At 44.0% G+C, this 15,016-nt stretch overlaps 1 protein-coding gene across 1 annotated transcript in view; it reads right to left on the bottom strand.

Moving 5' to 3' along the window:
- Positions 1–14,363, bottom strand: part of LOC125440863 (insulin-like growth factor 2 mRNA-binding protein 3) — a 90,744-nt gene extending 76,381 nt beyond the window's left edge. Inside the window, exons 1-2 of the mRNA XM_048510925.1 lie at positions 13,547–14,363; positions 11,851–11,911 (exon numbers count right to left, since the gene is read on the bottom strand). Of these exons, the coding sequence (XP_048366882.1) occupies positions 11,851–11,911; positions 13,547–13,721 (236 nt within the window). The 5' untranslated portion in view covers positions 13,722–14,363. The remainder of the gene's footprint in view (positions 1–11,850; positions 11,912–13,546) is intronic.
- Between the last annotated feature and the right edge of the window lie 653 nt (positions 14,364–15,016).

Raw genomic sequence — 15,016 nt, 5'->3', positions numbered from 1 at the left:
GAGAAGGCACTTCACCAGAGCAGAACTAGAGCAACAACTAAGTGACAAGGTAGAAACCCGAGAAATTACCTTATAACCAACCCAGCAGCACTCATGCAGTCTAGCACATGGGGAAAAGATTAGGAGAAATATCCCAAATAAATTTTGTACTAAACAAAGCCAAAAAAATGAGGAAGGACTGCGGCTTAGTGGGAGAGCCTCTGCTTTGCATGCAGAAGTTCCCAGGTTCAATCCTTGGCATCTCCTGCTATGCATCAGGCAGCAAGTGACATGAAGGCAGGGGTGCTGGAAAACTGCTACAGCTCTGAACTGTATCTATTGATCTTGGTGGAACAAGAGTCGTATTCAGTATACCGGTAAGCCAGATTCATGTATTTGTGGTCATGTTGTGCCATTTGTCTGAAGTCACTGGGGAAGTGGGGCTCCCTGCTAGATAAGAAATAGAAAAGGAAGGAAACCGTGCCCCATTTGCAAAACTATATACAAACTTAACACACCACTAAAAATCATCAAGAACAAGAAAAGCAGGAACCCTGAAAGTTGCCTGGTTGCTGTGCTGGCAAAGCAGAGAAGCTTCCTACACCTCATCCTAATGAGAATAAAAACAGGCTTCAGAGGGCAAAGAGGTCCTGCTTATGAATCACTGCTATGATAGGCCACATTATCACTATATATTTTTCTTTAGAAACATATTGCTTTAGGTTTAGAGCCCAACTCCACCTATCCATTACTACCGATATTCTAAGAAATCAAACTAATCCCCAAATTCCTCTGGGAAAGTGCTTTAATGTGCAGATTTCGATCACTTTAATTCTCTAGTGCTTGTCCAGATCTCTTGACCAAGCAGCACAGAGAAAAATGTTTCCAGAAAGCCTGACACTTTAGCATACCCCTATATCTGTCTCCAGATCTCATGTGTTTGGAAGCAGCACCCCAACATGCACATTTCTGGAAATTTCTCCTTATGCTTGATAACAGACCTGAAGAACTATACCAAGATCACCACTGCTTCTATGCTCCCTTGTAACAGACAGATGAACCTGATGTGGTCAATGAGCCCTGCACTTCTGACACAAGCACCTCATGAATAGCTTCTGCACCTAGAATTAGCTGGGTGTGTCATATTGTTTGAACAAATGTCTACATTTATCTAGGGAACAAATTAGAGGGATCGGTTTAGGCGAAGCAAAGACAGGGCTGCAGAAAGGTTATGGCTCAACAGAACATCTAGTTAGCTGAAGGTCCTAGGTTCAGTCCCCAGCATCTTCAGTTAAAAGGATCACATGGTAGGTTATAAAAAAGACTACCTGGAGAGCCACTGTCTGTCAGAGCAGACAATACCAACTCTGATAAGCTGGTAGTTTGACTCAATGTAAAGCAGTTCATGTGTCCATGAAATCTCACAAGAATTTAAAGAGCTCTTCTAGAGGGAAAAAAACTCACATTTTTTATTCGTTCCCTTCCTCAACTCTTTTTGGCTTAGGGTCCCCAGTCTCCACTCATGGAAATAAAGCAAGACAAGAGGGGAAAAAAGGGGTGGGGGGAGGGAGATTGTGAAGTCATAAACTGGAGCTAGGGAAATAATTAAAAAACCCTACCCCGATGCAGAAAGACAATTTACAGAGAGAGTGAACTTACTGAGTGATTATATGAAAAATGATGCAGCTGGGGGGTAACATAATGATCACACTATTAAGGACATCTTGTCAGATTACACAAGGAGAACTTTACCAATCCCTTTCCTTCCTGGATTTCTAAAAGATGACAAAACTCTTTCACCATGTGGAAGGATACTGCAGACCAGGTGCTTGCCACTGGGAAACAATGCCACCTGTTTTAATTCCAGTCCTCTTTTAAATTGCATCACTACAGAAATCATTGTAAAATTGTACACACCATATTTATAATAACACAACTTCAACCAGAAAAAAGAGACTAGTTTCTGCTGAATTCTAAATGGGCTTCTACATGAACAGTGTTTATCAGCATCTCATTTTGGATATACACTCTGAGTCTGGATTTAAGATTATAAGGTATCTGGCTTAAATTCAGCTTGTATTCCACTGTGGAAATGTAAATGGAAACTAGCAAGCTACTTGCTTCACAGCAATAAGCTCAAAGTTGTTTAACCTGACACTAACAAATTCCTATCCAAAATTTCTAGAGCAGGAACTCTCATTGGTCTGCAAGTACAGAGCATTGCTTCCCTCTACCTTCAGTTTGCAAAAAACAAGGTCAGAAATCAGCTTAATAACTCCATGCAAAGCACAGCCATAGCCATGCAGAGAACATTTTCTATAAAGTAAATACATTATTTTTGCCTGTATCCAAAACTGCTGTAGTCACTTCATGACACAAGACACCATCTCGTAAAAATCATGAGTATTACAGTGCTCAAGGTTTGTCTACCTGGAACTTTATCACACTGAATAGGCAACTTAACTAGTCCCTGAACCCTGAAATAGGTTTTCAGGAAAACTAAACAAGCTCCTAAGCAGCTGTAAACACACTGGCCAGTGCCAAGATTTTAAAATCAGTATTTATCATTTAAGTCAATATGGACATAGGGACACTTGCTCGCAACAATGATTAAATGCACCATTATGAGTAAAGCAATTTTTATTTGTGTTAAATTACATTAGATAATTGGTGTGCTTGGATACTCAAATCAGGACTTAACTCAAATATGGCATCTCAGAGAATTTTTAAAAATTACAATATCTCAACAATGTTTACTGATTAAAATCAAAGAAAATGAATGTGTTTAATGCAGTTCTCAACAAACTCAATACCTTTAAGTACTAGCGATCTATAAACATTCCAATACGCCAAAATGTCCAATCCCCCCTCCAAAACATTAAATCTTGGGCAAAATGGAATCTTGGATACCCTCCATGAGGCTTCTTTCTGGTCTGAGAAAAGGGGGACATCTTGACCTTGGGTGATTTCACTCTGGTCACTCAGGACTATTTTGTCACTTTGTCTTTGGCATGGGAGTTTCTTGAGCCCAGTTTGAATACTTTATGAGCTTAAGGAGTATAACAAGACACAGAATTTTAACAAGAACAGGTGTAAAACACACCATTGTAATGAAGAAAAATATGAAACCACAGGGAAGAACACGAACTGGTCTGGGGAAAATCTAGTCCTGTATTTCCTCGGAGCTCAACTGCGTGAGACATCTATGGTTATGTGTGGCCTCTCTGCCATCTTCTCTGCCTCCGTCAATAAATACCAAAACTGTACACAATAAATTTTCCAGTGAAACCTTTTATATAATTTATAAGAAATCAAATAAATTTGTTCATATGACAATCATATTGATTCATTCTTTCACATAAATATGTACAATTAAAGATGTTTCAATTCTTTAGTGACTGTCCGTTATTCTCAATAATGCCACAGTCCTTTTTTTGAGAAATGCATATTCAGACATCCTGGCTGGATCCTGTGTCTTCTGCTTATATCTCCTAGATCTTAATCTTTAATGAGCTTCCAATAAAACTTTGCTTCTCAGTTTTGACAATGCTTCTCAGAAGTCTTTCTTCTGGACAGAATGATGGTCTTCTATGGAAAAGGATGTTAACCTGAGAATGAAGGTAGAATTTAGTCAGAGCACCACCTTCTCTTTATGGAAGATGCATAAACCTTTCCTGACTGATAAGACTCCTACTTCTGATAACTTTCTAGTTGGTCACCACTGCCAGAAACAAGATCTTTATGTGCAGCCACCTCTTAAGAGGAACTTCCCATAAAGGTTTGAAGGGTGCTGTGGTGAGAGCTGATAACACTATGTATAATCGCCATGAAGAAATCTGTAAAGGGGGGGGGGGGGTCTGTACCACCTTTAGAGGAGGAAGGTAATGTGAGGATGCCTGGTCAAAGGACCAGGCCGTTTGAGATATGACTGTTACTATGGTTGCAACCTGGTGACACGGGGTAGATATCTTTAGTTGTTGATGAAGGCTAGTAGTTCGCTCAGGCCTGGATTCAATGCTTACATTGTCACCATTGAGCAAAGACTTTCACATGGAATTGTATAATCATCTAGTGCAGGGGTAGGGAACCTGCGGCTCTCCAGATGTTCAGGAACTATAATTCCCATCAGCCCATGCTGACAGAGGCTGATGGGAATTGTAGTTCCTGAACATCTGGAGAGCCGCAGGTTCCCTACCCCTGATCTAGTGAATACCTCCCTGAAGCCATGGAAAGTGCTACTTCCGGCGAATAATGTTGCCGATCTGGTGCCACAGTCAGATGAAGTCAATTTGGATCCAGGTGTCACGCTGGTCCCTGTTGAAGCATGTCCTGACTCACTGGAATATGCCATGGAACTTGTACATATAATTCCACTACAGATGGGAACCACAGTCTGCAAAGCCACTCTAGAGTCATGAGGATCACTTCCGCCTGCTCCTGCCATATCTTCCACAAGGTTTTCAGTAGCACTGGTAATGGTGAGAAGGCATATAGTGGTCCTTTGGGCCACAAAGATGTTAGATCACCTGTTTGGTCTGACTGACAATGGTGGCATCTAGAGAAGAACCATGTTACTTGATGATTGAATGCTAAAGCAAAGAAGTCCATCTGTGCGGTTCCAAACCTTTCCACAATTAAGTGGGAAGTTTCCTTCTTGACAGACTATTCATTCTTGGTAATCGTTTGTGCAATCAGCCAGTCTGCCTCAGGATTGAGGAAGCTCTGAATGTGCTCTGATGGGGAAACCAGCTCCCAGACCCTTCTAGATAAGGTGATAGTCACCAAGAATATGATCTATTCCTATAAATTTCAAGGAGATCTCCCTGATGGGCTCAAAGGGAGGTTTAGTCAAAGCAGTCAGGACTGCTTTTATCTTCCAGGAGGGGGAAATGATGAATAGGATGTCAATCCTAGGCTAGGGTGTCCTTCAGGTATCTCTGAAAATACAGATGTTTTGTAGTCCCCCAGCCATTAATTTGAGGAATGACAGTTGGCAGGACTGTCTTCTAAGAGTGGTTATTCATAAACTGCAGGAATTCCAGGAATAACTCCTGGATCATCGGACAATCTGTTTCCTCCTAAATCATCTGATGAAAACATTCCAGATAAAATTGTAGATGTGATTGGTGGAGCTTCTTCTAGATGCCCGCAAGGTATTGGTGAGATCCCAGATGTATCCCAGATGCAAGAGCAGCTCCCTCTCAACTTCTATGTCAGTGGTGGCGAACCTATGGCACGGGTGCCAGAGGTGGCACTCAGAGTCCTTTCTGTGGGCACACGTACACAGAGCCCATCATGTGGAGGGGTGGAAAATCACACCCCCACCCCCACACATATCTAGGCTGGCCTGAGCACGATCCTTTACCAGGGAGTAAGCTCAGTTGCTGGCAACGGGGCTTGCTTCTGAGTAAACGCTCCTAGGGTCATGATTCACCCATTTGAAGCGTTACAGTTGCTTCATCAAGCTTACTCCTGAGTAACGCGTGCCTCTGAGCCAACCGGTTTTTCTAAATGAAAACCTCAGTATTCAGGCTAAATTGCCGTGTTGCCACTTTGCGATAAATAAGTGGGTTTTGGGTTGCAATTTGGGCACTCAGTCTCAAAAAGGTTTGCCATCACTGTTCTATGTGGTTAGTTATGGACTGGCGGGATACCAGAATTTGGTAGGCACTAGGACCCAAGCAGAGCATTCTATGACAAAGAAGGTCCAGCATGTGGTGGATGAATACAGAACTGTGCTTTCAGTGGAAAAGAGTATAGATGCCAGCAAGGTATTGGTAATGTCCTGCTGCATCCCAGACTTTAGAGGAGTTACCTGTCAACTTCCATGTGGTTAGTTACCATCTGTTGGGCTCTGGATGAAGAATGCACCCTTGGTGCAGCATGCCTCGATGGAATGGGAGCTTGAGTGGCAGTATAGATGACATCTGTCAGAAATCAGAAAACCAGGGTCTCCTGAGCCAAAAGAAGCCACGACTATAACCTCCACCTGTTGTTCTGATTTCCTGAAGAGCTTCAGAATGATCGAGATTGGGGGGAAGGCATACAGGAGACATTGAGGCCACTAGGAAGATAGGCCATCTGTTCCCTCTGCTCTGGGGTGATAGAAGAGGGTGAAGAACATCCTAGTCTGGTGGTTCAATGGAGATGCAAACAACTAATGATGACCCTAGGCGAGAAGTTATCAGCTGGAACAGATCCTTCTGCAGGAACAACTCTCCCATCATGTTGCTCAGTGCCCTTAATGTGCTCTGCTCTTATAGATAGTAAGTTTAACTCTGACCGCCTGAGAATTCTAGAGGTTTCCTTGCGGAGGACAGACAATCTCAACCCCCCCCCCTTGCTTGTTTAGGCAGGTCTATGGGGAGACATTGTCTGTGAGAATTAGAATATGGCAGTGATGAACCTGCTCCCAGAAGCTCAGCAGGACTAGAAAGATGGCACAAAACTCAAGTCTAGTTGATTGATGAGGAGATGTATCTCTCATTCCATCCAATGGCTCTGTACCAGCTGATTGTTCATGGTGGTTCTTCATCCAGATAGGCCTGCGTCAGGAAAATCTGCATGTAGACTGGAATACAGAAGGTCTGTTATCGGAGCCTCCAGTTTGTCCTCCGACAAGCTGTCTGAGCTCACTGTTTTGAGCTGATGAGTAGGGGCTCACTCTGGGTCCTCAGTGCCTGCCATGGGAGGACAGAACTGCTTGGTAATGGTCATTTTGCTCTCACCCATCTTTTTGGTGCCCTCTGTAGAGCCATAACGTGGCTGATAAGCAGCAATGATAGCTGAGGCAGAAGCAGCCTGCAGGTGGATTAGGCACCTGCCTAGAGGCTTCTTTGACTCCCACTGTTATTGGAGCCTCCAGATCATCCGCTGACAAGAGGCTGTCCTGCATAGCCTCAATTCTAGCTTGGACACCCGAAGGAGTGCCTTACAAGCCTCCTAGGATCTGATCAGAACCAGAGGAATCTTCAATTCAGTCCACCTTCCCCCAGCCAATCACACAAGATTAAGATGTCCTCCTTTTCAGAGTAAGAAATTATGATACCCCCTCACACACACAAGCATGGAAATCTAATTAAAAAAAACCAAATACCATCTCTAGGTCATGCTACCTAGCACTTCTAGCATCAAAGTCTTGTAAGCACTGACTGGAAGCAACAGGGATTTTGGTTGAGGATTAAAAATCACCATTGCTGTCCTGCTGCCTCAAGTACACCCCTCCCTCCCACACTGTGGGTTTTGACATTGCAGTTTTGACTGACATCTAGGGAAGGGGAGAGGCCAAGGAGGTGGAAAGGGTGGCAGAGAGCATAAGGCCACCACCAAACCCCAGGTGGCCAGCAGAAGCTAGGAACTGATGGGGACAGACAAGCAATGGCTGGTGGGAGAAAGCCGTGGAAGAGAAGGAAGCAGTTGGGTCAATAGACAGGTGAGATGCACAGGGGGGAATAAAATGTGGGGGAGAGGGAAGAAGCAGTCAGGTCTACAGGTGGGTGAATGGTGGCTGGCAGGAGAGGAAGCTGGGGGAGGGGGCAGCACCTCCTTCACCCATCTCGCAGGAAGCTGAAGAGAAAGGGAGAGGAAGCCGAGAGGCAACTGTGGGAGCACAGTTCAGCTAGCAGCACCTCCATTCCCCACAGTCCAGCCAACAGCACCTCCTTCCCACATCGTGAGGGAAACTGCATCCCTAACCCTCATGAGGTGGTAGGGAGAAATATAGATCTTCAATAGAATTTAGCAAGGACTGGATTAGTCTTGACAAGAAGGTACATGTAACATAAAGGATAAAAACAGGGAATTTGATGCTACAGGGGTAACAAAAAACTACAAGGAAACCAACTCTCTCTCCCACACACTCGAAGTAGAATATCTGGCATAGTTCTTCTTCCTAACCCCAGCTAGCCATTGGATGTTAATCCATCTTTTGAAGAGAAGAGGAAGAGGAAGAGGAAGAAGAGGAGGAGGGCGGTATAAAAATGCAACAATAAATAAATAAATAAGAAGGATAAGGAGGAGGAGGATTTATATCCCGCCCTTTCTCTCCTATACACTTTCCCTTCCCCCCCCCCCTCACAACAAACACCCTGTGAGGTAGGTAGGGCTGAGAAAGCTCAGAAGAACTGTGACTAGCCCAAGGTCACCTAGCTGGCGTGTGTTGGGAGAATACAGGCTAATCTGAATTCCCCAGATAAGCCTCCACAGCTCAGGGGGCAGAGCGGGGAATCAAACCCGGTCCCTCCAGATTAGAGTACACCTGCTCTTAACCACTACGCCACTGCTGCTCATTTCTAGACCCAGCCCTCATTTTTTCAGAACCTTATTCACAATGAGGGTTGAACTGCATTTTTTGTTCGCTTTCTCAGGCATCAATTTGCCAGAGTCTCTACTGCAGGGGACCCCAATGTGGCATCTGTAGGCACCATGGTGCCCACCAAGTATTTTTTTTAAAAGGGCAGGGCCGTGATGCAGCAAAGCTTCTGACTGGCCACTGGAGAGCTGATTGCACAGATTTTTTTAAAATGTTGCTTTGGCAACTGCTGCTACCACAGCACAAATATTTTCACTGTGTGACTGAATGTAAACTATGGCAGCCACTTTGCTGCCGGCTCTGCCTCATGAGGCAGCCATTTTGTGGCTGTGCCCACCATGCTGTGTTAGAATTCCAAAGATAAATTCCTGCTGGCTTAAAAAAATTAGAGACCCCACTGTACTGTGCAGTATGGTGAACATACTGGATACATACACTGCCCTGAGTATGATATATCCCTGGCTGTATGTTGCGCCTGAGTGTTTTCTATTTGGTATCTAAAGAAACTAATACTCCCATTAGTTCAGGAAAGATGACATTTTATTTTGAGACTGAACATGAGAAACAAGGATAGATTAGCACCTATCCTCGAAGCATGTCAGAAGCAAAAGATGTGCAAGAATGAAAGAATACTGAATGACATCATTAAGCGCAAATTCAACATGCAGGCCTTCAGCTGGCCAGTGTCTGATACCACCCATCCCCTTACCAAGTTAAACTATCACACAACAAATGACATCAGTGCTATTTGAATATTCAATCAACAGTATGCATAATAGCTGCTCTTGTAAGAAGCTGGGAAGTATCTAAAAGGATTGCACACAAGTTTTCCAATATGCATGTGCTATCTTGTTTTGCACAATTCCTCCCCCCCCACCCCGAAAAATGTATGAAACTGAAGATCACAACTAATACTTCACATTCTTCTAGAAAGTATGGCAAGAAGGCAGCATTGTTTTAATACCATTTCTAAATTTTGAATGAAGTGCTCTGAGCTTCTGTGAAGTATTCAATGATTCTTTATGAACCATGAGGTTATGAATGCAAAAATTGTACATTCCTTTTGTGCTCTCTTGAGGTCTCTGTACTAAGTTAGGAATCAGCTTCTGGCTAAAAGCATGTTGTAAATTATTTGCTCCTCTGTCTCATGTATTCTCTCATTTGGTATCCTATCTGGAACATCTACGCTACTATATCTAAATCCAATCAAAATATACCCAGCTTGCCTATTGCAGAATACCAATGAGTATTCTAGAGTTATAGCCCTAAATTGCCCCTCACAAGCAAGATATAAAGGTTGCTTTTGCAAGTGGGTTCATGTGTCCCTCTAAAGTTCAAACTGCTAGAAATCAGTGATTGCAAGAACTTTAAATTTTCCTTCTGAATAACAAATAAAGCTGAATTTTAAAGACTGGTCTTTTGAATTAAATTTAGGGTGATAAGAGCTCTCGGTACTATTTCATGACAAAGAGATGGGTCAGCGCTTTCATCTCTACCCCAATAGTTGATTTCATAAAACCTCAATAAGGACCAAAAACAGAAAACTACAGAAAGTAATCTAGAATAAATATCCCATAGAAGATTTATAACATGGATCAGGACTTCCATCTTTACAAAATAATTATTTACTTTAATACAGTTTTGAGCTTTTAAAAGAAAACTTCACACATTTAAATATAGTTTATTAGATTTTGCTGCTTTTCCTGTGAAACTTTTTAACCAAGTTGTTCAACTACTTTTAAAATCTAACTGTAGTATTTATCCACAAAGCCAAGCATTGAACCACTTACACCAACTGCATACACCCTTTCCTTAGAAAATCAGCCTGGAATTTCAGCACAGGTACTTACTCCACATATCTTCTGATATACAGATATTATCTTGGTGTAATCTGAACTCTGGATAACTTTTAATTACTTATGCACCTCTCTATTAAAAAAAATCATTTTAAAATCATAGCCAGCAGTTATAGATAACAGACATTGGTAAACAAAACAATACAGTACAGTCCCATGTATTGAAAATCAATTCTTTACATGCAAAGAAAACATAGAAGAACTATAAATTATTGAAATCTAAAGTCTGAAAACCCATTTGTCTGACAATTATTTACAGGCTAATATATAGTGCTTAGTAAGCAATTCAAACAATTAGAGAGGCTATTACAACCTTATATTGAAACTGGTTTATCTATTAGGAAAAGTTAATTTTACAGATATTATTTTTGCACCCAGGTGAACATCTACATCAGATCTCCACCAGAAATATTTTTATCATGATAACGTTTTGAGGAAAAAATGGTTTATTTGAACCTCAGCCATATTATAAAATGTCTTTAACTTGTTCCCACATGATGGTTCTTACATGTAGCATCCCTTCAGATAAACTTTGTAAAGTTCACAGCTATAAAGCATAAATGCAACAATTCACCAGTGACAACTTTAATGTTGTAGGATCACTGCATTTTCATTATTGAGCAACAAAACCAGAGCAACAAGTTACAATATGACAAGTTTTTGAATGACAGTAAAATTAATTTATACTAAATTTATATTTAAACATTAACCTATATTTTCAATAAAGCAGGCACTTTTTAATGTTCTTGAAATTAATTTCAGTTCACAACTGAAGTGCTATTATTATAATATATAGTAGAGAGTAATTTCATAACCACTCTTTCCAAAATGGAACTTCCATACAACATTGAATAAATCTTGTAGATTTTAACTGTCCAAATCAGTTACTCAGTAATCAACTGTAAACTCTTCTAAACATCTATGCTGTAGATCTCAGGAAATGGTTATTTCATTTATAGTATTCATGCCTATACATACAAAAGTTCAAACATTTGTGAAATTTGTGCTGTTTCAGACAACAGGAGTTGGCTTTATAATCCAATATATAATCTATCTTTACTTTGGTGCATAAATTAAAAACTGTTCTTATCAATAAATCGGGGCCTATTAAAAACACTACTGAGTTCTCTAGTCACTTCACTAAGCACATAAAAAACATCTATCCATAAATCTGTCTTGTCTTGAGAAAGAAATCATGTTCCCATGTCAACAGATACTCCTGCATATGAAATTGAACAGTCCTAGCTATATATACATATAGGCAGTCCCAGTGAGTTCAATGTGATAAATTCTCATTTATGCAGAGGATCACATATTTAGTCACATAAAACTCTCTATTCCTAAATCATTCAATTCCCCATAAAATTTAACACCAAGAAGATATACCAGAAGCTTAAAACTTGGTCTATTTTAAAATGCAAATAATTTATTCTTACTATACTGCTCCTATTTAAAAAAGTGTTATCCAAAAATTAATCCCACTATAAAACGTCTAAACTTAAATTCAGTCCTATCTTCTAAGAGGTTCAATTTTCTCTATAGACACAGGCACATGTTAGCATTATTTATAATATAAAATTATTTAATATTACAACAAAGTTGCAGGTGACTTGAAGAATACCTCATGGTTAACCAACAATCAATTACACACCAGATTACATGCCTTCACCCATCCCTTTTCAATGCAGACATTTCAAAAATTACCTTTGTCTTTTGGGAACTGAATGCTCAACTTCTATGAGTTTACCATGCAGCTCAACTTTACCTGTAAATAGGAATACAACTCGTTTTAGAGTGAGTTTTGTTTTGCTTCCCCCTTGCCTATGGCCCCTCCCAAACAAAAATGACGACGGTGTGAAACACAAATGTGACATGTTAGGTCATTCACCAAGTTACACTGCAGTAACAGAAACATGGTAGGAATGGCAGCCAGAAGTCAAGTTACCAGTTTTCATTTAGGCCAGTTCCAAGAGAACTGCTTGAATGGATAAGCAGGGAACTCTTTTAAGGAGAAAGTCCGGTTCTTTTAACCTTTATTCCTTTCCAAAGTGGCATGTAAAAACGGTGACTACACATATAGGTGCACAAGGTAACCTCCCTGACGAGATTAACAGGCCTCTAATCTCCTGTCGGGAGGAAACAGGAACTGCTGTTTGCTGCGAAGGAGGAGTGTTTTCCCACACGTTTTCCCTTGCAGAGCACCCCTTTAAGCCTTCCCACAAAGAGCCCTTCCAACACAGGGCCCAAGACCGACCCCCCTCAACGTCCATCCTGATGTCGAGCCTGGAGAACAAGCCAAGGACCCACACGAAATCACTCGACCCATTCAGCCCGCCAAGCGGCATTTCGAACAAAAACAGGATGTAGAAGCGGAGCAGAGGACATGCTGGCTGGCTGGCTGAGGGAACCAAAGGGAAAGCGAAATAAACGGCACCCGAGGAAGAGCCGCGCGGCGGGCCTTCAGGCCTCGACCTCCCTCCTGGAAAGGGCAAAGTGCGGGGTTTGTTTTTTGCCGGGTTTTTTTTAAGCGTGCCAAGTTTGGTTCCTTGAGACTCGGAGACGGTGACCCCCCGCTGGAAGCGTCTCCCTCCCGGCCGAGAGGAGGGCGCACAACTCCGAAGCCAAGCGAGTTGCGCTCAGCTACCCTCCGGCGCGGCACGTCGTGACTCCGGCCGAGGGCGGCTGGCCCCTAATGTGTCCCCTCTCCCGCCATCTGCGATTCAGGCCGCTGGGCGGGCACAAGGCCCCTGTTCTGCTGTCCCCCAGGTCCGAAGGCCACAATTCTCTGATCGGAGGTAGGCGCGAGCAACAGCCCCTGCGCAATGAAACTGCTGGCGAGCTGGGCCCTGGCTGCTGCGCGCACCTCCTCCTTGGCGGTGGCGAGAGCTGTTTTGCGCGCCTCGCCCCCTCCTCCATGCCGCAAAAGCCGGCTGCTCACTCCACCCCGCCCCGATTTTTTTTAAAGAGGGGGTGGTGGTACCGTCTCCTCCGAATATATCAGCGTCATGGCGCCCCCACTCCCCCATTTCGAAACGAGAAACAGCTCCAAAGCGACACTTTGCGCGCTACCTCACTACGTGTCTGTAAACTGCGGAGGGGGGTGGTGGAATTGTAGAGGGGAGAAGGAAGCCACCCAGGTTGCTCAGCCCCTCACACTGGCAGTCCCCGAAGAAGGCCCCCCAAACCACGCAGCTGAACCCCCGCGAAATAAGGTGTCCAGCCCTCCGGCCCGGGGGGAGAAGGGGGTTGGAACTAGGAAGGTCTCCGGGCAGGCGAATTCTTACAACGCAGGAGTGAGGAACGGCGGTGGGATGGAGGAGATGGTGGTGTGGGGCTTGGCCAGAGGATGGGGATGAGGGGTGGGGAGCCGAGGGTTGAGCCGCCGGAGGGAATGACCCACCTGAAAGTGCCTCGATAGCCTTCATCGCCCAGTTTTCGTCGGGGCAGTCCACGAACGCGTATCCCGTCTTCACCAGAAACTGGCCGGTGAAGGGGATCTTGGACTCCTTAAAGAGACTTTCCAGGTCCAGAGGGCTCACGTTTTCGCCCAGGTTCCCGATATACAGCTTATTCATCTTCTTAATTAAAAATAGAGCTTTACTTTCTTTTAAAATAGATATCTCTATCCTGCACGCGCCTCTTGCATCAAAACGAAAACCTTCCAAGGATCCAGGGGATAAAATAAAATGCAAAGCCACCGGGAGAGAAAACAAAATCACAACTGCAGCTTGTATCCGTCGGTCCCTCCCCCACCCAGCCAGCCACCCCCCTCCTTCTCTCTCCCCGGAGTTAAAAAAAAAAAAGAGCCACCGACCAAATCGGAATAGTGAGTCTTCGCTACGTTATCCGAACCGATGGGGGAAATCACGTCTCTTTTGCAACTACGATGGCGGGTTTAAAAAAAAGGGGGGGGGGAGAGATGGGAGGAAGAAACTACTTTTTTTATCTCGCCCCCAAGCCTCTTTGGCAGCAGCAGGCGGAGTATAAAAATGTTACAATACGTGAATGTAGGCACCGCCTCTTTAAAAAAAAGCAGCGTGGGAGGAGGGGAGGGGAAAAATCACTTGGATATTTCGGCTTTTTGAATGAGCCACGTGTTCAAACTACAAATCAAGTTCTCACGTGAGGGATCCCGACGCCTTAATGAGAGAGCTTTGGATTGAGCTCACAAAGGAGGAGGAGAAGTGAAGCTGCCCCAGTTGTCCCTGGACAAGTTTTTAAGAAAGGGACGTTGGATGGGAGAGGAGCCCGGACCGCGTGGTCACTCTCCCCTCCCCCTGTTTACTACTTTCTGCTGCGGGTTTGGTTGCTCCACACACGCGCACTGCATGCGCTTGGAGAGCTAGCTGCACCTTTCCTCGATGGGGGCTGTGGAAATGCTCCGAAATAAAGGGGAGCACCGTTTTGCAACACCAAAGACAGTGTGATTGAGGGAGCGGGGAGAGAGAGTAAGAGGCGGCCAAGTGCAACATAATGGCCACCCATACGCCTTCCTCACGAGGGCTGGGTGACTCATAAGGGTCGCTTGTGCAACCTCGCTCCAACCGGGTTTGGCAAGGTGTCTCCGGCGCCACTAAGTGGGTGGAGGGCAATTGCAGCTCTCCAGGAAAGAGGGTGGGATGGCGGGGGCGATTCTCTTCTTCCCCCGTAACCCATGTGCGCCGCCAACACTTTTTGTCAGTGATTTCGTGTTCGGTGGCTGCTTGCTTTTCGTGCTCACAATTGGCTGTGCGCCAGAGAAAGACCGAGGGCGGGGGAGGGCGGGAGAAACGAGGGTCTTCTGGAAACTGCTCCCACCGACCCACCCCCTTCCTTCCTGCATAGTAATATTTCTGGCGGTTTGATGAGCGTTGGGTGCAGCGACTCCACC

The sequence above is a fragment of the Sphaerodactylus townsendi genome, linkage group LG11 (assembly GCF_021028975.2).
Source record: "Sphaerodactylus townsendi isolate TG3544 linkage group LG11, MPM_Stown_v2.3, whole genome shotgun sequence".
NCBI classification, from domain to species: domain Eukaryota; kingdom Metazoa; phylum Chordata; class Lepidosauria; order Squamata; family Sphaerodactylidae; genus Sphaerodactylus; species Sphaerodactylus townsendi.
This window is presented reverse-complemented; position numbering and strand designations above follow the sequence as displayed.